The sequence below is a fragment of the Eleutherodactylus coqui genome, chromosome 2, assembly GCF_035609145.1.
Source record: "Eleutherodactylus coqui strain aEleCoq1 chromosome 2, aEleCoq1.hap1, whole genome shotgun sequence".
NCBI classification, from domain to species: Eukaryota; Metazoa; Chordata; class Amphibia; order Anura; family Eleutherodactylidae; genus Eleutherodactylus; species Eleutherodactylus coqui.
The window spans coordinates 159,101,186-159,122,391 of record NC_089838.1 but is presented as its reverse complement, the minus strand read 5'-3'; the positions used below and the strand labels follow the sequence as shown (position 1 = coordinate 159,122,391).

The 21,206-nt window shown below is 40.5% G+C and overlaps 1 protein-coding gene across 3 annotated transcripts in view; it reads right to left on the bottom strand.

Annotated features, from left to right (window-relative positions):
* Nucleotides 1–21,206, bottom strand: part of PTPRZ1 (protein tyrosine phosphatase receptor type Z1) — a 198,224-nt gene that overhangs the window by 63,156 nt on the left and 113,862 nt on the right. For all 3 annotated transcript variants that reach the window (XM_066591838.1, XM_066591839.1, XM_066591840.1), the window contains 2 exons: nt 11,419–11,563; nt 3,248–3,339 (listed from right to left, as the gene is read on the bottom strand). In XM_066591838.1, coding sequence (XP_066447935.1) covers nt 3,248–3,339; nt 11,419–11,563 — 237 coding nt within the window. The remainder of the gene's footprint in view (nt 1–3,247; nt 3,340–11,418; nt 11,564–21,206) is intronic.

Below are 21,206 nucleotides of genomic sequence, written 5' to 3'. Positions count from 1 at the left end.
AATTTTCCATTCCATCATCTGTGATCGCTCATACTGGACTGTGAAAGAAGATCTCTCTCTCAAATATTTACCCTAATCTAGCAACAACCCCAACTACAAATCAAGGAATTATGGGAGAATCACCAAGGAGGTTCTGCAGAAGGCGGAGAGGTTTACAGTAACTAGGGCTCATACTAGCTGATATGGGGTTGCAGCAGCTGTACAGGAAGAGTGAGCAGAAGCGAGCTGTGGCTGGAAATATTGTAAATGGAGGTCTGGGCCAAGAAAGAAGAAAACCAAATACAGACGACTCCAACAAGAGACCACCTGCAACACTGCAGGTAACTGCGCTGCAATCACAATCACCATGTAGAGCTGGTATTTTAGCTGTGCTACTGTATGTAACCCTGATGCATTATAAAGAATGTCTTAGAAAATATATATATTTTTGGGGGGTGAGGGGTGGCTTTGGTGCTGTATTTGTCATAAGCTTGGTTCTGGTGCTGTATTTATTTACTGAGCTTGGATTTGGTGCTAAATCTATGTTATGAGCTTCACTCTAGTGCTTTATTTGTCATACATTTGGTTCTGGTGCTGTATTTATATACCGAGATTGGCTCTGGTGCTGTATTTATGTACTAAGCTTAGTTCTGGTGCTGCATTTATGTAATGAGCATGGTTCTGGTGCTTTGCTATGAGTTTGGTTCTGGTACTGTATTAATCTTATGACCTTGATTTTGGACCTGTAGTCAGGTTATGAGCTTGGCTCTGTTACTGTATTTTTGTTCTGAGGTTAGTTCTGGTGCCACATTTATAATCAGGTTAAGGATGGAAGGATACATTGGGTCTGGCTACACATGTTGCGTGTTTCTATTCTAAGGGCTTTTACCCACTAGCGTTTTTTTTAACACTGTGATATTGCTTCGTTTTTTCAATGGGACTTACTAATGTTAAAATTGCATCGCACAAAATGCGCAAACGCACAAAACTTGCGATTTTTGTGCGATGTGATTTGAACATTAGAAAGTCCCATCGAAAAAAACGCAGCGATATCGCAGAATTTTAAAAAACGCTAGTGGGTAAAAGCCCTAAGCGTGCATTTATATGTAGTGCAATGGTTGTGAATTTTCCACAACAAAAAAATCTGCAGCAAATCCGTGTCAAAATCCACGTCAAAATATGTCAAGTCCACACAAAATTGGTCAGATTTTGCTGCAGATCTGATGTGGATTTTATCTGGTTCAGAAAACCCACAGCAAATCCACCACATTAGAACATACCCTAAGGGTGTTCACTCCTCATGGGCCAGTATTTTAAGCTTGCCCCTGTGCTAAAATTTGCCAGATATGCAATATGCTGCTTTGTGCTTGGCTGGTAGAGCTGCAGCTAGCTTCTGCTGCAGTAGGTGACATCCCAACGCTGTTTAACCTAGTGTTTCTTACTATGATGGGGGAAGGGGAATGCAAAAAATTTTTTTGCTCAGGGTGCGAACTAACCTTTGGATGGGCATGGTTGTATCAATCATGAAACATGAGAGAAATCTGAAATTATATCATTTATGGAACATGGGAATTCTAACTATTTAAAGCATCAATTGTGAACAGGATTGTACAGACATATTTTCCAAAAAATTTGAACGACCACTTGTCCGTCCGTGAGTGAGTTACATGCTCTGCCCCTGATCACATGACCATAATGTCATCAAAGGTCCTTCATCCCGAGTCAGTGAGTTACATGCTCCGCCCCTGATCACATGACAGTGACGTGATCACAGGTCCTATTCCATAGCAATTAAGGCTGTAGGGCTTTGTAGGGGATGCATAACTCACTCTGGATGACCTCCGGATGAGGGACCTTTGATTAGGTCAACGTCATGTGATCAGGGGCGGAGCATGTAACTCACTCACTCTGCATATTGGGCGGAGCATGACGGTGCTTTATCTGGAGTGAGTTCCATGCTTTGCCTCGATCACATGACGGTGATATCATCACAGGTCCTATTCGATAGGAACTGAGACCGCGGGGGTTTGTAGGGGATGCAAAACTCTCTCACTCGGGATCACCTATGGATGAAGGACCTGTGATGATATCACAGTCATGTGATCAGGGGCGGATCATGATGATTCTTCATCCAGAGTAAGTGAATTATATTCTCCGCCCCTGATCACATGACTGTGATATCATCATAGGTTCTATTTCATAGCAACTGAGGCCACGGGGATTTGTAGGGGATGGATAACTCCTTCACTCAAGATGACCTCCGCATGATGGACCTGTGATGACGTCACCATCATGTGATTAGGGGCAGCGCATGTAGCTCACTCCCATTCGGATGATCAGGGAAAGAGCAAGAGTGAGTGATTTACATGCTCTTACCCAGATCACATGACGGGGGAGTCATTAAAGGTCCTTCATCCTAAGTGAGTGAGTAACATGTTCCCCCCCACGATCACATGATGATGGTGTCATCAAAGGTCCTGTAAGCACATGGCTGCTGTCTGGCTAGGCGTTCATTAGTATTCAGTGTACTTACAGGACCTGTCATGAGGTCACTGTCATGTGATCAGTCACCTATGTGGGAGGAGTCCGGGGTCAAATGACCAGAGGGTGATCAGCGTGTGCTGGACTCTGCTGTGCTGCTTGTGATCCCTGTTGTATGGGATGAAGAATGTATGTAGCAGAGATGTATGTGATGTACATGTAACAGAGTTGTGTTTGTGTGATGTGAATGTAGCAGAGCTGTGTGGTGCATTGCGACACCGGAAACACTGGTACTATATAATTTCCTAATAAATACTAGTTATTGGTTATAGCTAACATGGTAGTTCCATGATGAGCCCGCATATTCACTGGTGAAATGCGTTGGGACATGTCTGTTGGCAATTATCTTGTTGGCATTATTTTGTCATTTTGGAACCTATTCTATATAAATTGAGAGATATTGTATCACTGTAATAGAATTTATGTCTTATTCTGTTTCCATATTATAATGTGAAAAGCTCTGTCTGTCTCCTTACTCCCATATTCTATAGACTAAGAAAGTCTTATTAGGAGCTTTCCAGGGGCAGGCTGGTGTTGGGGTAGTCCCTATTTGGGACAGATGCTCCATTTAGACAGGATAATAGGGCACATTAGGGTTAATTTATTTCTCTTCACTCTCTTTTCTGATTTTTTTCTGTTACCTGTTGATGCAAAATTTTACTACGGGTGAAAAGAAAGTCATATTTTAACTGATTGTATATGGACAATAGGATAGTCAAATTCTTACCTGAAACTGGAAACATTGGTGCAGGGGGAGCAGAAATGACTCTTGGCGAAGTATTATCCTCCAAGTAAAAGTGTGCAGTTTGAAAGCATTTCCTATAATGGCATGAAAAGCTGTATTAATTGTTAATGCTACTAATTATAATTTTCAAGTAAACACATTTGCTATGCAACTGGTTGAAAACTGTAGACTTCAAGCTTTCTTTATCAAACTTCCCATTTTTCTTTCAGTTGATCAAAAATAGCTTAAAATAAAAAGCAGGATAAAAGAAAACAACAATCAACTATAGATGCTACAAACTATGTAGCATATTGGTCACTTGAGGCTCCTGGACCCCAGTGCAAAATCTGGAACAGGATCGGTCACCTACCATGTACCATTTATAGCACTAGCATCTTCTAATGTGGCAGATGGGCCTTTAGACACCAGCAGAACCTAGTTACAAATGCAACCTCTGCACCCCCTGCCTTTAGACCCCTTGGCGTACCTGTGCTTAAAGCCTATATAATGCTGTCTGCTGCTCCAACATACTAGATTTTACACTTTCACTGTGATTTGTATCATCAGCAGTTTCTGTACCTTTAAAACCTGAACTTGATCTTGGCCTCCAGTTGGTTGGGAGTCTCGAGCTCAGATCAGGCATAAAACCCCTGCACTTGTTGCTGATCCTCTTTTTCTCCCTGGTAGTTTAGCTGTATGTAGTCTGTAATCATTATATCCCAGCACTGACTTTCTGCTGAGCTCATGCTCATACACTGTAGCCTATCTGGTTATACATTGTTGCAGCATAAATCATAAGAGCAATGACTGATGAGACCAGAGATTTATTTATTGTCTATTTATTGTCTATTTAATGTCTATTTATTAGACATTCATTAGAGTCTGAGGGCAGTTTGTAAGTAAAGTATGGCAACTACTGGAGGCATTTGTAAGATGAATATGTTGTTATCTATGATAGTTGAAAATACATCCCACCATACATCTTGGAAAATGTTAGGTTTAGAGATAACTTAGAGAAGGACAGATCAGTACATGGCCACTTGACAGTCGCACTTACATTAGCTTGTTGGACATCCCAATTTAAAACCATGACTGTCATAATGAAGTTTGATCCCTCCTTGCTGCCATGATAGACTCCACTACCCAGAGAAGGCTTTCTATAAGATTTTGGAGTATATGGGGGAATTTACACTCATTCAACCTAAATAACATTTCCAAGGTCAGTCACTGGCCTGCAATCAGTGTTTCAATTAATCCCAAAAGGCGGTCAGAGATCTGTGCCAGGCTCTCCAGTTCCTCTAAACCAAACCCGTCGAACCACATGTTCAGGGACTTCACTTTGTGCATAGGACCCAGTCATGTTAGAACCATAAAGGGCGTTCCTCAAACTGTTGCCCCAAAATTGTAAGCGTAGCAGTGTCGGAAATGTCTTTGTAGCATTATCATTACTCTTCACTAGAAATAAGGGAGCTAGCAAAAACCCTGAAGAACAGTTCCATAGTATTAGCCCTACTCTACCAAATTTTACAGAACAAACTATGCATTTTGGATTATAGCATTCTCTAAGAACCCTCCAAATACATCCATCAAACTTCTAGAAATGTAATTCCTTTCAGCCAATGCCTGGCATCACGCATGGTGATATTTGTCTTGTGAGAAGCTGTTGGACCATGAAAACCCATTTCATGCAGCTCTGGACAGACCGTTCTTGTGCTGACTTCACTTCTAGAAGCAGTTTCTAGCACTCAGTGCATCTGGTTACTAGGTTCTTCAGTATGACCCATACTTTTACCTCCAGTTTCTGATTATGGAGATTGCATGGCTCTGTGCTTGATTTTATGCACCTGTTTGCAACAGGTATGACTAAAATTCCCGACCTTATAACTAGGAGGGCTGGCCACACAGATGATTCCATCCTTATCTTAAATTTAAAAACTTCAATTTCTCATGATAGAAAAAATGATATAGTCTTGTGCCATACAGTAACAAAATGTATACAGATGTAGCCATCATGAACATGACTGGCACATCATGATTACTCGCTTTACAGCATTGCAATATAGTTAAATCATCATAATGTGTTAAATATCAAGTTAACCCCTTCATGACGCAGCCCTTTTTTATTTTTCCATTTTCTTTTTTTCCTCCCCCCCTTAAAAAAATCATAACTCCTTTATTTATCGATCGATGTAGCTGTATGAGGGCTTGTTTTTTGCGGGAAGAGTTGTATTTTTGAATGGTGCTATTTAATGTACCATATAATGTACTGAAGAACTGTAAAAAAAATTCTAAGTGGAGTAAAATGAAAAAAACCCCCGACATTCTGCCATCTTTCAGTGCGTCTTGTTTCCACGGCGCACAAACTGCAACAAAAACGACATGATAACTTGTATAGTTTTTTTTGTTTACTATACTACTCTTTTTTTTTTTTTCAAAGACATTTAATTTTTTTCAATTATTTTCTGCCGTCATCTTGTGCGCGCAATAACTTTTTTATTTTTACATCGACGTAGTTCAGCGATGGCTCACTTTTTGCAGAATTTCCTGAAGTTTCCGTTAGTACTAATTTGGAATACGTACTACTTTTTGATCGCTTTTTATTGCATTTTTTCTGGGAGACAGGGTGACTGAAAGTGCATTTCTGGCGTTGTTTATTTTTTTTTTCGGACGACAATCACCATGCGGGAAAAATAATGTGCTACTTTGATAGATCGGACTTTTACGGACGCGGCGATACCAAATATGTATTTTTATTTTATTATTTAGACTTTTTAATTATAGATATGGCAAAAGGGGGTGATTTAAAATTCCTTTTTTTTTTAACAATTAAAAAACTTTATTGTTCTTTTTTTCACTTTACTTTTAAGTCCCCCTGGGGGACTACAATATACGATACTTTGATCGCTCCTGCAGTATGACGTAATGCTATAGCATTACGTCATACTGCATTCTGATAGGCAGTCTCTCAAGGCAGCCCTGGGGCCTTTCAGAAGGCCCCCGGCAGCCATGACACCTGCACAGCTCGCCCGATCTCACCGCGCGCACGGGGGGGGGGGGGCGCACGGGACCCCGGGGGCTTTAAATGCCGTTCAGCCGATCGCGGCTATTGCCTGTGGGTGTCAGCTGTAGTAAACAGCTGACGCCCATGCTGTATGCAGAGAGGTCGCCCCACGACCTCTCTGCATACATACCCCGACGCTCCAGGACGTAAATGTACGTCCTGGAGCAGGAAGAGGTTAATGTTTGCTACAATTGTACATTAATTGCACATTTTTTAAATATTGGATGCTATGGGTGATTGATAGCCAATGGGTGGCATCTGTTTGATCAAGTAAAGGGAGAACAGATCTCTACAGTGCATTTATCTAAAAAATGAGCACTGTTTACCAAGAAGGCATCTTTTCTCCCACTCCTACAAAACATTTGTAAACATGTCTGAATGCAAGTGTTAAATCATCTCCAGATGCATTCATGATCCATAAGCCCACATAGTGAGTATAGTGTCCCCTTTTGCTTCAGTCCATTTCATACAGAGACTCCTGCAGTCAAACTGACAGAAAAGTATAGTCCATTGTTTTACACATATGGCAAATAAAGCAAACCTGCGATACAAGAGCATAAGAGGCTTTAACTAGAGATGAGCGAGTATACTCGCTAAGGCACATTACTCGAGTGAGTAGTGCCTTAGCTGAGTATCTGAGTATCTCCCTGCTCATCTCTATAGATTCGGGAGCCGGCGGGGAGCTGCGGGGGAGAGCGGGGAGTAATGGAGTGGAGATCTCTCTCCCTCTCTCCCCCCCGCTACTCACCTGTCACCCGCGCCGGCCCCCGAATCTATAGAGACGAACGGGGAGATACTCGGCTAAGGCACTACTCGCTCGAGTAATGTGCCTTAGCGAGTATACTCGCTCATCTCTAGCTTTAACCTTTTCATTGTAAGCAATGGTTAAGGTCCCAGCTCCCAAATAGTCAACAATATCATCAATATCAATTCTCACTTTTATGCCTGTGATGAGCTTTATACCGTAGTATGTACTTTCCATGTTAAAGTATGTACTTTATTAAAAGGGCCATTCTAGTGAGTTCTTATTTCATTCATAGTGTAAATAGTATATAGAAGTCAGCTAATATTACCTTCTTTACTTAATCTTTTCTATCTGAAAATTCCTGGAGTTTTTTTCTTCAGGTGGCTCATGTGATCTCATTGTGGCCATTTGAGATTTACTTGTAGCTATGTATTGACCAGGAGTCAGTTATATGAACTATTCCACACATTGTTTACAGAATGGGACATAAATTCCTATCATAGTTACTGCTGATAATTAGAGGCTGCTGTCACACAGCTGTAATGAAGCAGATGATAGTTCATCCTGCTAAACATATACTTATAATCTTTAGTTTATGTAAATACAGAAAGTAATGATAAACTGTCCTCCCAGTAGGCAGAGATGGTACTGGCTCTACCTGATCATGTGATACTGGACTGATGCATTATGGGATTGTTAGCACAGCATATATGAAAAGAAAGCAGGCAATCTAATAATCATAATGTAATCATCTCATCATTGCATTTCACTGCATGAAAGTGACTGCAATATACATAAAAGATGGCCACGATGTAAAAAACAATCAAATGAGGCTGGCAGGGATGGAAATGTGTATATACTGGAGTGGCCCTTTAAGTTGAGCACAAAACATATTTAATTTACATTTCTCAAACAGGCACAGAAATACTGAATATTTTTTACTGTCAAAAACATAATTTCAAGAACAGTGTGCAAAATAGCATGTACATCACTCAACAATTAGGTTGTTACAATATAAAATCTAAGTAAAACATCTGGTTCTCTGAATCAAGTACGAAGATTCAAACAATTCCATCTGTTTGGTATAATAGGTGAACAACATGATGATGATGTGTTAAGTGTGAATTACTAATTATCACTCAATAAGAATGAAACAAGTGATGACTGCCGGTAACATACAAATGTACAGTAGTTCCCATCAATCAAAAATATAAAAAAATTATAATGTTTATCAGACCTAAATATTGAAAAATGTCAGTACTGAAGAAACCTGAATATTTCATCTAGTACTGCAGAATTGAAATTGTCCAAAACTACCAATTTGTGGATGTATATTTCTAAATATGCACCAGATCCACAAGATAGTACTATAGATAAGGGAATTGTGTAAGGAAGGTTTGTTTCAAAGAACTTTAATTTGGTTCAGTTTAGTAGAAGTTATATATAGTTATGAGCAAACCTAAGTACACCCTCTTTGAATACGCATATCAGAGCATAATACATTTTTCACACACTGTTCTGCATGTTGGCCTAGTTTTTGTTTAATAATGACACCATGTAATTTATCATATGTTGTTGTTCATCTCAGGTTGTGTTTACCTAATTTTAAGGCCTTTCAATGGCCAGATATTTTTTTTACTTTATTCAAAGACTGTATTCTTAGTTGTTTTTTTTTTATCCCTAAGTTTATAGTTAAATATATTCATTTTACTGCCCCTTTCTTCTATGGGTGCCAGGATCAATGTTCCCTCTTTTGTTACTCTAGCCCTCCCATTACTTTGGATTTGTCAGTGTCTCTTCCCATTTGTTCCTGGATTTTGTGGCTTTATACTTTAAAAACTTTTAATAGAACTTTGGATTTCAATTGTATTTATTATTTACAGACATTTTAGAACTGATATTTATCTACGATCTCCATAGGGTAACTAAAATACTGTATTGGATTATGTATATTGTACCTCTTTAGGCCTTATGCACATGGCCGTGACGGGCTCCGCAAGCGGAATACCGCTGCAGAGTCCGTCACGGCGCCCCCCCCAAAGACCCCATACTCACCTCTGGATCCGCTGCTTGAAGTCCTGCATGACGCTCCGGCAGTGTCATATAACGCGCCGGCAGTGTCACATGCCGACGGTGGCGCGTATTCGCGCTATACTTCTGCTGTGCTACAGCGGAAGTATAATATGATGGGCGGCTTCCATTGACTACAATGGAAGCCATCCGTGCATATACCTGCAGCAAATAGGACATGCTGCGGGTAATTTTATGCTGCGGAATTCCGCAGCATGTGCATTGAGCTACTAGGTTCAATAGAACCCAATAGCTGCAGTGAAACGCTGCCGATTTCCGCCTCGTTTTACGCAGCGGAAATCTGGCTGTGTGCATTAGGGCTTACCCCTCTCAAATCCACTGTCTGACGTCTAAAGAAATGATTATTTAAGGCTGTACAGCTCCGATGTTGGAAGACATACAATAGGGGTTCTCTTACTGTATATTGCCAGCCTCTCTGCTGTCGGAACCTATCCCATGTGTCACCTCATGCAGTACTAGCTTTAGCCAGCAGATAGCGCCGTTTTATAATGGCAGAAAAAGTGTAAGCCCCCTAGGAAAACCAGGATAGAAATTGGATTGGAAAGGGTTAATTTATCCCTGATCCTATTTACATCTCCAGGTCTTATTCATAATATGATCCACCATTACATTTAAACCTCTTAAAGTGAAGCTCTACCATTGAAAAAGGGTGGTTTCAGACAGGTTTTATTTTTGAAAAAGTTGCAGTTTTTATGATAGCCTTTTATGCATTATTTGAAAAAACATAAGTTGATTCAAAAGATATGGGATGTATGAAGAATGGACTTCCATTTTTCCTTCCGCTGGATCCACTTCTGGCATTGGCTCAAAAGAACACATAAAAATTGCAAAAAAAGTAATTTTCACAAAGCCTTTAAGATTATATGGGCTTTTTTCATCTAGGATAGTATTAATCGGTTTAGGTAAATAATGTGTGAATAACCTAACTGATCATCATGGGTATATGTGAAATTCGTTGCAATCCCAGACAGCACAAAAATGAGTATAATGCCTGTGGAATAAGCACTTAGACTGCAGCTCTGCTTATTCAGATTGGCATTGTTTATAAGCACGTCCTTCATAAGCTTAAGCCTGGGTTCACACAGGGCGGATTTGCCGCGCGGAATTTCCCCGCGGTAAATCCGCCCGTGGCCGCTAATCTCGGGATTAGCCAGCCATGTGGACGAGATTTCTCAGAAATCTCGTACACATGGGACGGCCAATCCGCTGCGGTAAGTCCGGCTGAAACCGTGGCTGCGGCGGCCGCAGCCACGGTTTCAAAAGATGCAGCATGTCTATTTATTGTTTACTTCCGTTGCGGCCGCGCTCTCCTCTATGGGAGCGCCGGCCGCAACGGAAAAGCGAGCGGCCGGGCCGCTTTAAAGCCGCCGCGTGTTTTTCCGCGGCGCTTCTCCCGCCGGAAATCTCGTGGTTTTTGCTGTGGCCAAACCGTGGGATTTACGACGGGAATACGTCTAGTGTGAACCCAGCCTAATAGAGATTCAGTGTGCAGTGCTGTATAGTAGGGTTAAACATTGGTTTTAACATTGACTTAGCTGAATATTCATTACATTCTTTAAGAATATCTAACAGATAAGGAGAAGCCCCCCAAATGATAAGAAAATGACTGTATAATGCCTCATTGGGTATTTTTCTACTAGACACAGGAATAGGGGAGCCCACCATGGAACTGTACAGGTGGAGTTTATGCTCGACCTTTGGGTGTTGAAAAATCAACAGGGCTCACCTCAGATTGCACCCTTGATATGCAGGTAGCAAAGCACAATATTGTATTGTTTTTCCGTATCTTGATCATATATTAGTTGTCCAATTTTCATCACCAAGTAAACTTTATTAATGCTTAGCCTGTTATTTGGTTCCTAAATATTTAGACTTTGGAGCTTAAGCCACACTAATGAGCTTTTGGCTTGTAGCCCTTCTGTATAGACATATACAGGAATTCTCATCTATTTCAGAGTCAGCTCACATGAGCAATCTCTGAAGCAGATAGGCAGTCCCCCTGCTGGCCTGTGAGCTGTGACGTAAGGTACATTGCCAGGCAGGCAGAAGACTGCCAGCCAATGTACGTACCCTCAAAGGAAGGAGAAGAATCAGGCAGCTGGAGGTGAAGTGACCCCCCTGGCCTGAGGGAGACAGGAGAAGATGGGGGAGGTGAAGATATGGTAGGTAGACTGATGGGGGAGGAATAAGTAAGTATAACATTTTTCATTTTAATGACAGAAACCCTTTAAGCAACAATTTGCTTTTCATAATATGAAATAAAATCAGGTCACTTACCGCCAGTATATAAGAATACCCACAAGTACCACAAGACAGATAAAGGTCAGGCATGAGACGACCACTAATGGTATAATTGTCTTCTCCTTTGATTCCAGACCTTCTGCTAGACCAACACGAGACTCATGGCTACTATTACTTGCCTCTGTAGTCAGAGAAAATGGAAATCATCTATATTTAAATAGCAGAAGAAACAAACCATAAAGCACGTTTATGTGGAGGAATATTTATCAAGCAGTAGTGATGCCTAATAATAATAGTGTTCCGAATAAGGTAAATACCATCATTTGTGGGCATTTTCTTACTGCTCGATAAACTAAAATGGCCTATGATCAGTGTACAATTGAGTCTGTACAATGTGTGTTGCTCTGGAGCTGGCCCCCCCACCCCTAAATACTTACATTATGTGAGGATTGTAACTCCTATGAAAATCAACTTAACCCACTATGCTTCTACAGTTCACTTACCTTAATACAATTAGCGGGGACTTCACACTGCCTGAATGACCACACATTTTTAGTAAAAAATATTACAATCATTTATAATAATGCAAACCAAGAAACAATGTCCCACTACATTAAGCATTTAAAACGATTTCGAGCCCTAAAATACTTGGCAATGGGTTAAATAAATTATATTAAATTGGTAACGTTGGAATGAGTTACCCTTTAAACTACCATAACGTTACATACATTTCTATATGGCATATATTCTTCCATATACACTACCAACAGCACCTTTGAATCTGTTAAAAGGGAATGTGTCATCAGAAAATTGTTTAAATCAAGTTTTTGTGAAATTATTTAATTTTTGGCATTTTTTTTATTAGATTTCAACGTCACTATGTATATTTAACCCCTTAGTGACAGAGCTTTTTTGCTTTTATCCATTTTCATTTTTTCCTCCCCAGCTGACGCCCGCGCTGTATGGAGGGAGGTAGCGGCGCTATCTCCCTCCATACATGTCCTGCACTGGCAGGACCTAAAAACACTATTGGGCCGTCACTAAGGGGTTAAAACTTAAATCTTGATATCTTGCAGTTTTTCCTGTTACCACTGAGCTTCAAAATAGACTGAAACGTCCTGATCTGTACAGCGGACTTTTCAGCAGGCATTTAATTATCATCACAGGCAGGATTACAATGTACGATAACACCTATATAAAACACAGAATCCACCATTCACAATGAGTTATGGTCATATCTCACCTTCTCCCTCCCACTGCACAATTCAGAAAACACGCCTAGAACAGTCTCCCACAGTCTTATTGAATTTCATTCAATCTATTTTTATTGCTAAGGCTTAATGGGCACAGTGAAAAACTGCAGGATTGTAGAGTTTCTTTTCAATATAAATAGTGACATGAAAAATAATAAAAATATAAATAAAAATACATTAAAATAACAACTTGATATAAACAAGAGGTAGTTTTCTGACAACACGTTCCCTTTAAAATCACTGATGGAATACATTAAAGTCAAATTACGAAAAATGGCCAATAGTATTTCATGGTTTGCATGCTCATCAATAGTAATGCCTCATTGGATTTCTGCATATGACCTGATTGATAAGTGGTGCAGCATTTTCCATATGGCCAAACAAAGGAAGGTCATAAAGGAAAGATCTCAACACTTTAGGGGTGCATGTTCACACATTGCGGACACACAGCAAAACCGCAGTTTAGGGCTTAGTCAGACGAGCTGATGTATAGGTATGTGAAAATGAAACGCAAAATGCATGGATAATAAATGAGTGACCAAAGCGACAGACGAGTTTTTTATTCACACTTGTGCGGTCACATGATGGTAAAATTCGCACATAAAAGTACGGTGCCATCGCTATCCCCTGCTGCAGCTGTGACAGCTGCAGCAGGGGATTCCTTGGATGTGAAACCCCTGGATGCTGTCACATCAAGGGGTTTTACCTTGTTGTCAATGTGGCTGGCGGCAACAGCGCCGACCCCATTGAAAATATAGGGAGAAGATCACGCTCCTATGCCACAGCTGTGGCAGGGGATTCCTTCATCCCCGCGGGGAGTCCTCCCATCACTGAACACTGTGGCAGAGGAGCGCGATGCTATCCCATTGCTTTTAATGGGACGGCGTTGCTGCCGCCCCATTGAAAGCAATAGTATGAAGGGAACCCCGCAGGGATTTTCAGGGGGGGGGGGGGGAGAGAATATAAGCCCTACCCCCAAAATAAACATGCACCTATACATGCGGTGAAAAACCGCTCATCTGACTGAGCCCTTAGAGTTACAGTACAGCTACAACAGGCAGTACACAGCGTTTTTTCCCCTCTACATGTGAACAGGATTTGTTTTAATCCCATTCAGTTTAATATTAAGAATTTTTGCTGCAGTTTTTCCACGGCATTTTTGCAAGGTGTGAACAGACTCTAAGCGGAACTTGTCAGTATCTTTGAGCCCCATAAACTACATTATAGGGTTCAAAGGGTTCTCATACTCACCATGTCCCCCATTTCCATGTTGTGCCACTGATAAATCCGCGCATGTACACCGCATGACTTCTCAGATGCCTCTGTGCGCGCTCGCTATCTCATAGATCTCTTTGGGAGAGAGAACGCACACAGCCTTCTGAAAAGAGTCACACTGTGTGGGTGCGCTCGTTTCTCAGTGGCACAGCAATTGGACAAGGAACCTCCTGTTAACATAGTTTATGGGGCTCAAAGGTGCTGACAGGGTCCCTTTAAGAAACTTACCAATAGAAGGAAATCTAACATCTTTGATTAGAGATCTGTATAGTTTATATATAGGTATAATGTGCATAAGGTGAGCATTACATACACATTACTTTACCTTTCTTCTATTATTCCAAATTTACAGTTTGCATCATATATGTCAGCTACTATTTGCTTTCTCATGGGTGTAACTGAAACCAAATTACAGTCGCTATATTCTGATAGTTTTTGGTGCTCTGCATAAGATTACTGTGCATAAGCCTTCCAAACCATCAGAATAAGTGCTGTACAGATGCTGAAAAAGCAGGGGATGCTGTGAGATTAGAACTCAGATGCCTGTGGATACACTGCGTACAGCAATGCCTCTTATCACTTGAAACTCATGATCAGTATAGGATGAGTAAAGCAGCAATGGTAAAGTAGCTCAACTTATGTAGATTATATCTATGCAAACTGTAAAAATACTGTTATAAGGGAAACCTGTGCACTTACACCTATACTATACCGTTATGACTTTATATGCATCTTTATTTCCTTTGCATAAGTCTTATGCATATTGTGCGTATATATATTTCACTTATTCTATATTTTAAAATGATACAATTGGTAGAATATGTATATCTTCATCTTGCCTCACTGACAATGACATACTACTCATAACTCCCGAATCACAAGGATAATACATATAGAGTAAGCTTAAAGAACAAACACTGCTTAGAACATGCATGCAAGTTTCATAGTTCTGTATAAATATCATATGCATATATGATATTTATTTGTTAGAATATGCGTCTCATGCTCCCCCACCTTTCTATGCAGATATGTGACACAATAACTTTGAAATTGACTCGCTTTGGTATGCTTCTATTACAACACAAAATAAAGTATTGTTTCTTTTTGTAAACGGCTTCATCACTGTAAGGATATACATTATTATTACAGGCAATATACATGTTGTTCAGCCTACTTCAAGTGACCCTCCGCTCCTGGACAGACAAAGATGGCCACACCACTGCTCTGACTACCTGATGCACAAAATTGTAAATTTATATAAAAATACAGATTTAAGGAGCAAATTGGCAATTTGTATAAAGATGCGTATCTGTAGGCATGTACAAATTGGGGATTATGGGTGATAAGCTGCCACTTCAAAACGACACCTATTTTGTGGAGTATGTCTTGTACCGAGTTGTGAAGCAATCCTTTCCTACTTTTATCAAAAATAAGGGAAGTGACAACTGCTCTACCCAAAATTGTGTTAACAGTAGTTGTCATTGCCTTGTCCTGCACTTCTAGACATTGCTTAGGGAATAGAATCCACGTTAGGTCATATTTACACGGCCAATAGCGAGTTGCGGCAGAGATTCTCTGGCACACCTTGCATTGCAGAGCACATGGACACCCTGTCTATGTGCTGTGTGAGACACTGCACATCGCAAGACTCGCACAAACATAGGACCTGCGTCAGTTTTTCCATCTTGCACGTCTGGCGCAAAAGAAAAAATGCCCAAGTAAATTGAGTCATGGGTTATTCCAACACACGAGTTCTGTGCGGCACGCAATTGCACAGAACTCGCACCTTTTTCTCACCCATGTAAATAAGCCCTACTAATTAAAGAAAACTTCAGTGTTAAGACTGCTCATTCCCTGTTTTCATTATGGACTTTAATAGCAAAAAATTCCGTTATAAAAAGACCTGGAGTAGCTAGGTGAGGCTCACGCAGGACCATAGTGGGCAAAGTTTGTGCCATGAGCATTAGAAGTGAATCACTTTACCTGGGGTGAAGAAAAACCTAGCTACAACTCTGACCACAGCTAAAACATCTATTAGGTATGGTACCACTATGGAGTTTTCTAGACAATTGCCAACAGTACATCCTATCCATACAGTTTTTGCAAATACTTTAAGGCCATGGGTTGAAATCCGCCAGGTCTTAATGGTGTTCATACTGACTATAGATTGGCATCTGTTCTGGGGTCTTTCTTACAGTATATAAACTATAATTTCTCATATGGCCTATAGCAAATCTTGGGATAGTTATGATTTTGTAGGCTTTGGTGTTATTATGATCGGATAGACAAGTCAATTTACAGACTTCATATCATAAACTATGATGTTGCAGTTTCTATACATATCAAAGCGGTATGTCAATTAAGTGCATATAACAGGCACAGCTTAGACATAAAGCGTATACATCCAAACAGTACATTTTTGATAATACAGTGTTAAATAGCCGGCAGGCCAACAACCACAGTAATGGCAGGAAATGGACAGCGCACCGACATGCATTTCTTTGTAGAGTCTGCATTTTACAGAACAGAGTCACAAGTGGTAATGGAGACATGCAGATCACATCCTAGCGTCAAGCATATTATACACAATCTTCCATAGACAATTATATATTATGTTGATGACGCACCTTGATTAGAAAACTCTTCATGACATCAGAAATTATGGATGTGGGTCATGGGGCATTTATGGGTTAGGAGAGAAAGGAGATCATAACTGTTCTTATTTTACAATGTGAGCTCCATATCTTGCATGCAGCTTGGTGTTATGTGCTGTCTCATGCAGTGTCTGAAATATGCAGCACAGTACACACTACCGTCATGCTAGAATAATCCAGATTGCCAGATTGGATATTCTTGCTACATTGTATTGTCTATGCTCTCACATGGAAGAGCTGTGGGTAGAAATGTAACTATGACTAATTGTAAATAAGCACTGGTGGAACTGCATAATGTTCCTATAGGACATCACTATAGACATGGTTATTACTATTATGTACATCTATAAATTAACATTCTGATGTGTCACTGAAACATGTTATAATAGTTCATTGAATGGATGGCTCTACATTGAATTCAACAGGAGCTGTGCCTGCAAAACCAACCCAAGCCATTGCTAAGTGTACAGAGTTGTCTGCTTCCAGCTCTGTGCACTATGACTGTGGCCCAGCAAATAACTGATCGGTTAGATGGACCCTCACTAGAGATGAGCGAGCATACTCGCTAAGGACAATTGCTCGATCGAGTATTGTCCTTAGCGAGTATCTCCCCGCTCGGAAGAAAAGGTTAGGCTGCCGGCGCGGGTGAGAGGTGAGTTGCAGCAGTGAGCAGAGGAGAGCGAGGGGGAGAGTGGGAGAGAGAGAGATCTCCCCGCCGCCGCCAGCCGAACCTTTTCTTCCGAGCAGGCAGGTACTCGCTAAGGACAATGCTTGATCGAGTAATTGCCCTTAGCGAGTATGCTCGCTCATCTCTAACCCTCACCGATCAACTACTGATGACCTATATTGGAGATAGGTCATCAATAATTTACAGCTGGACAATCCCTTAAAGTTGCAGTAAGTTATAAGTGATCAACCCCTCCTGTGCATTTTGGAATTAGTTTTCAATGCAGGCTTAAACTGTAGCATCCGCTTTACTGAACCTAAGTGAACATATTAAGGTATTGCTCACATTGTAGTTCCCTAATAAAATATTTGCCTCCCTCCATTTAGAAGCAAGACCATTCAGTCATTACACTTGCAGGGCTATGGCTTCTGCTCAGTAACAGCCTCTGATCTCCCTGCAGTTCAGAGATTAGAGATTGCCATAGACTAGGGCTCCATAGGAACTACAAATCAGTGACTATTACAATAACATGATTGCAGGGGGTCACAAGAATATTCTAGACAGCCACTTTTTATGTAAAAACTGTGAATTACATGAGATTTTTTCCCCCAAAATTGTGTCATATTAAAATTACATAATATGTTATGCAATTGCAATCTAATGTGATATTACACTGCAACTTTTATGTTTTCACATTCTAAAATAAGGCTTAGGCCTCATGTCCACGGGCAAAATTGAATTGTGGAATCCGCATGGGTCACCTGCGCAGATGATCCACAGTTCAATATGCCCATAGACATTCATTGGGCATTCGGAGGTAATTAAATACCTACGGATGTCATTTTTTTCTGGTGTGCGGATCGCACGCGGGGGAAAACACCCACAGCATGCTCCATTTTCTGCGGATTCCCGCATGGACAGCTTCCATTGAAGTCAATGGAAGCCATCCGATCCGCGGCATGGACGCAGCTGACACTGCATCCTTGCTGAGAATCCACGGGAAAGCAGGAGATTTAAAAAAAAAAAAAGCACAGCACATGTGCGCGATACGCTACTGGCGCACCCGGACGTATCCACTGTGCAGAAGGAAGAAGGTCCAGCTGCGACGTAGAAGATCCACAAGGCAAGTGGAAAGGTAAGAAAATGTCTTTTTACGCCTCATGGCTGCGGGCATGGGTGGAAATCGCTGCGCAATTCCACACTTTGAAAACAGTGCGTGCCCGTGGACATGATGCCTTAAACGTTGAATTGCATATTAAATGACAGAGTTGCAAGAAAAAAGTAAGTGAACTCTTTCGAATTACCGGGTTTTTGAATTGATTACTATTAAAATGTCTGAGTGTGTTTACATAACAATTTTAGACAAACACAATCTATCTGAACTATTAACACAGAAGCAGTTGTACAATCCATATCTTTTATGCAGCAAACATCCAGAGTACAGGAAGAAAAAGTAAGTGAACCTCAGTTTTAATGGCTTCTTCAAGAGCTAATTGGCAAAAGGTGTCTCTCAGTTAATGAGATGAGAAAGAATAGAAGCATAGGCTTCACAGATGCACTGCCTATTAAATAAAAACACACAAAGCCTGGTTACTGACAATTCTTTTTATCTACAAAAATTGATTAGTTAAAACCATATGTCGATGCAAAGAACTTTCCACAGACCTCTGAAGTTGTGTTAAAGAGACAAATGGACCAAAAAAAAGATACAAAAGAATTGCTAAAGGCACGAGTGTATCAATAGAAAAAAATCAGGACCTTTGCTACACTTTAAAGGAAGGGGTGTCCTATTAACATCATTTCAAGATCACAACAGGCAATCTTAAAAGTGATGAGAATCCAAGGGCAATAGACAAGAACCTAGAGAAGGCGCTACAAACTGCAAAAACCTTGGTTTACATGTGTCCACATTAGAAAAACACTCAACAAAAATGATGTTCATGAAAGGAAGTTGCTGCTAATCAAAAAAAACAAAACAAAAAACAAACATTGTGTCCTGACTCAAGTTTGCCTGGAACCACCAGAATATTCCACAATGCTTCTAAGAAAAAGTTCTATGGACTCAAGATAAAATGGAATTTTTTTGTTAAAAATGCGCAACACTATGGAGGAAAAAGAACACTACATGCCAACCCCCAAACCTCCCCCCAACTGTGAAGCATGGTGGAGGAAGCATCACAATTTGGGGCTCCTTTGTTGCCTGGAACCATTGCAATCATTGAGGGAACAATGACTTCAGAGGTCAACATTTACAGGAGAATGTTATGACAGCAGTCGATGACCTTAAGCTGAAGACACATTGGGTGATGCAACGAGACAAAGTACACAAGAACTAAAGAAAGGCTGAAAAATAAGATTTTTGTTTTGGAATGGCATGTTTGAGTCCTAAACTTTACCCTATCGAGATATTATGACATGGCCTGAAGGTGATTGTGCATGTGAGACATCCCAGAAATACTGATGAATTGAAACATTTGCAAGGAGTAATGATCCAAACCTCTTCCCTAGTTTTGTGCAAAACTTATTTGCAAGTCCAGGAAACATTTGGTGGAGGTGGTTGCTGCTAAAGGGGGATTTACAGGTTATTAACCCCTTAGTGACGGAGCTTTTTTGATTTTTTTTCCATTTTTGTTTTTTCCTACTCCCTTTTAAAAAATCGTAGCTCCTTTATTTATCCATCGACGTCGCTGTATGAGGGCTTGTTTTTTGCGGGACGAGTTGTATTTTTTAATGGCACTATTTATTGTACCAAATAATTTACTGAAAAACTTTTAAAAAATTCTAAGCGGAGAGAAATTGAAAAAAAAACCGACATTCCACCATCTTTCGGTGCGTCCTGTTTCTACAGCGCACAAACTGCAACAAAAAAGACCTGATATTTTTATTCTATGGGTCAGTACGATTACTATGATACCAAACTTATATAGTATTGTTTTTGCTGTAGTACTTGTATTTTTTTTTAAAGATATTTCATTTTTTTCAATTATTTTCTGCAGTCATTTTGTGCGCGCAATAACTTTTTTATTTTTCCATCGACGTAGTTGAGCAAGGGCTCATTTTTTGCGGGATGTCCTGTAGTTTCCGATAGTATCAATTTGGAATACATACGACTTTTTGATCGCTTTTTATTGCGTTTTTTCTGGGAGACAGGGTAACTAAAAAAGTGCATTTCTGGCGTTCTTTATTTTTTTTTTTGGACGACGTTCACCGTGCAGAAAAAATAATGCAGTACTTTGATAGATCGGACTTTTACGGACGCGGCGATATCAAATACATATTTTTATTTTATGATTTAGATTTTTTAATAATAGATATGGCAAAAGGGGGGTGATTTAAACTTTTATAACTTTTTTTTTTAACAATTAAAAAAACTTTATTGATTCTTTTTTTTACTTTACTTTGAAGTCCCCCTGAGGGACTTTAACATGCGATGCTTTGATCGCTCCTGCAGTATGACGTAATGCTATAGCATTACGTCATACTGCTTTTTGACAGGCAGTCTATCAAGCCACCCTGTGTGGATGGCTTGATAGGCAGTCTGTTAAGGCAGCCCTGGGACCATTCATTAGGCCCCCGGCTGCCATGACACCTGCAGGGCTCCCCCGATCTCACCGCGGGGGGGCCGTTCGGGACCCCCGAACAGCATTCAGGGGATTTAAATGCCGCTGTCAGAATTGACAGTGGCATTTAGAGGGTTAATAGCCGCGATCGGCCGAGCGCGGCTATTGCCCGTGGGTGTCAGCTGTAATAAACAGCTGACGCCCGCGCTGTATGGAGGGAGATAGCGGCGCTACCTCCCTCCATACACGTCCTGCTATAGCAGGACGTAGTTTTACGATAGCGTCGTCACTAAGGGGTTAAAGTCGAAGGTTCATTTACTTTTTGTCCTTGTACACTGGATGTTTACTCAATGTGTTCAATAAAAGGTATGAACAATACGATGCTTTGTGTTGGGTTTTGTCATTAAAAAAAAAT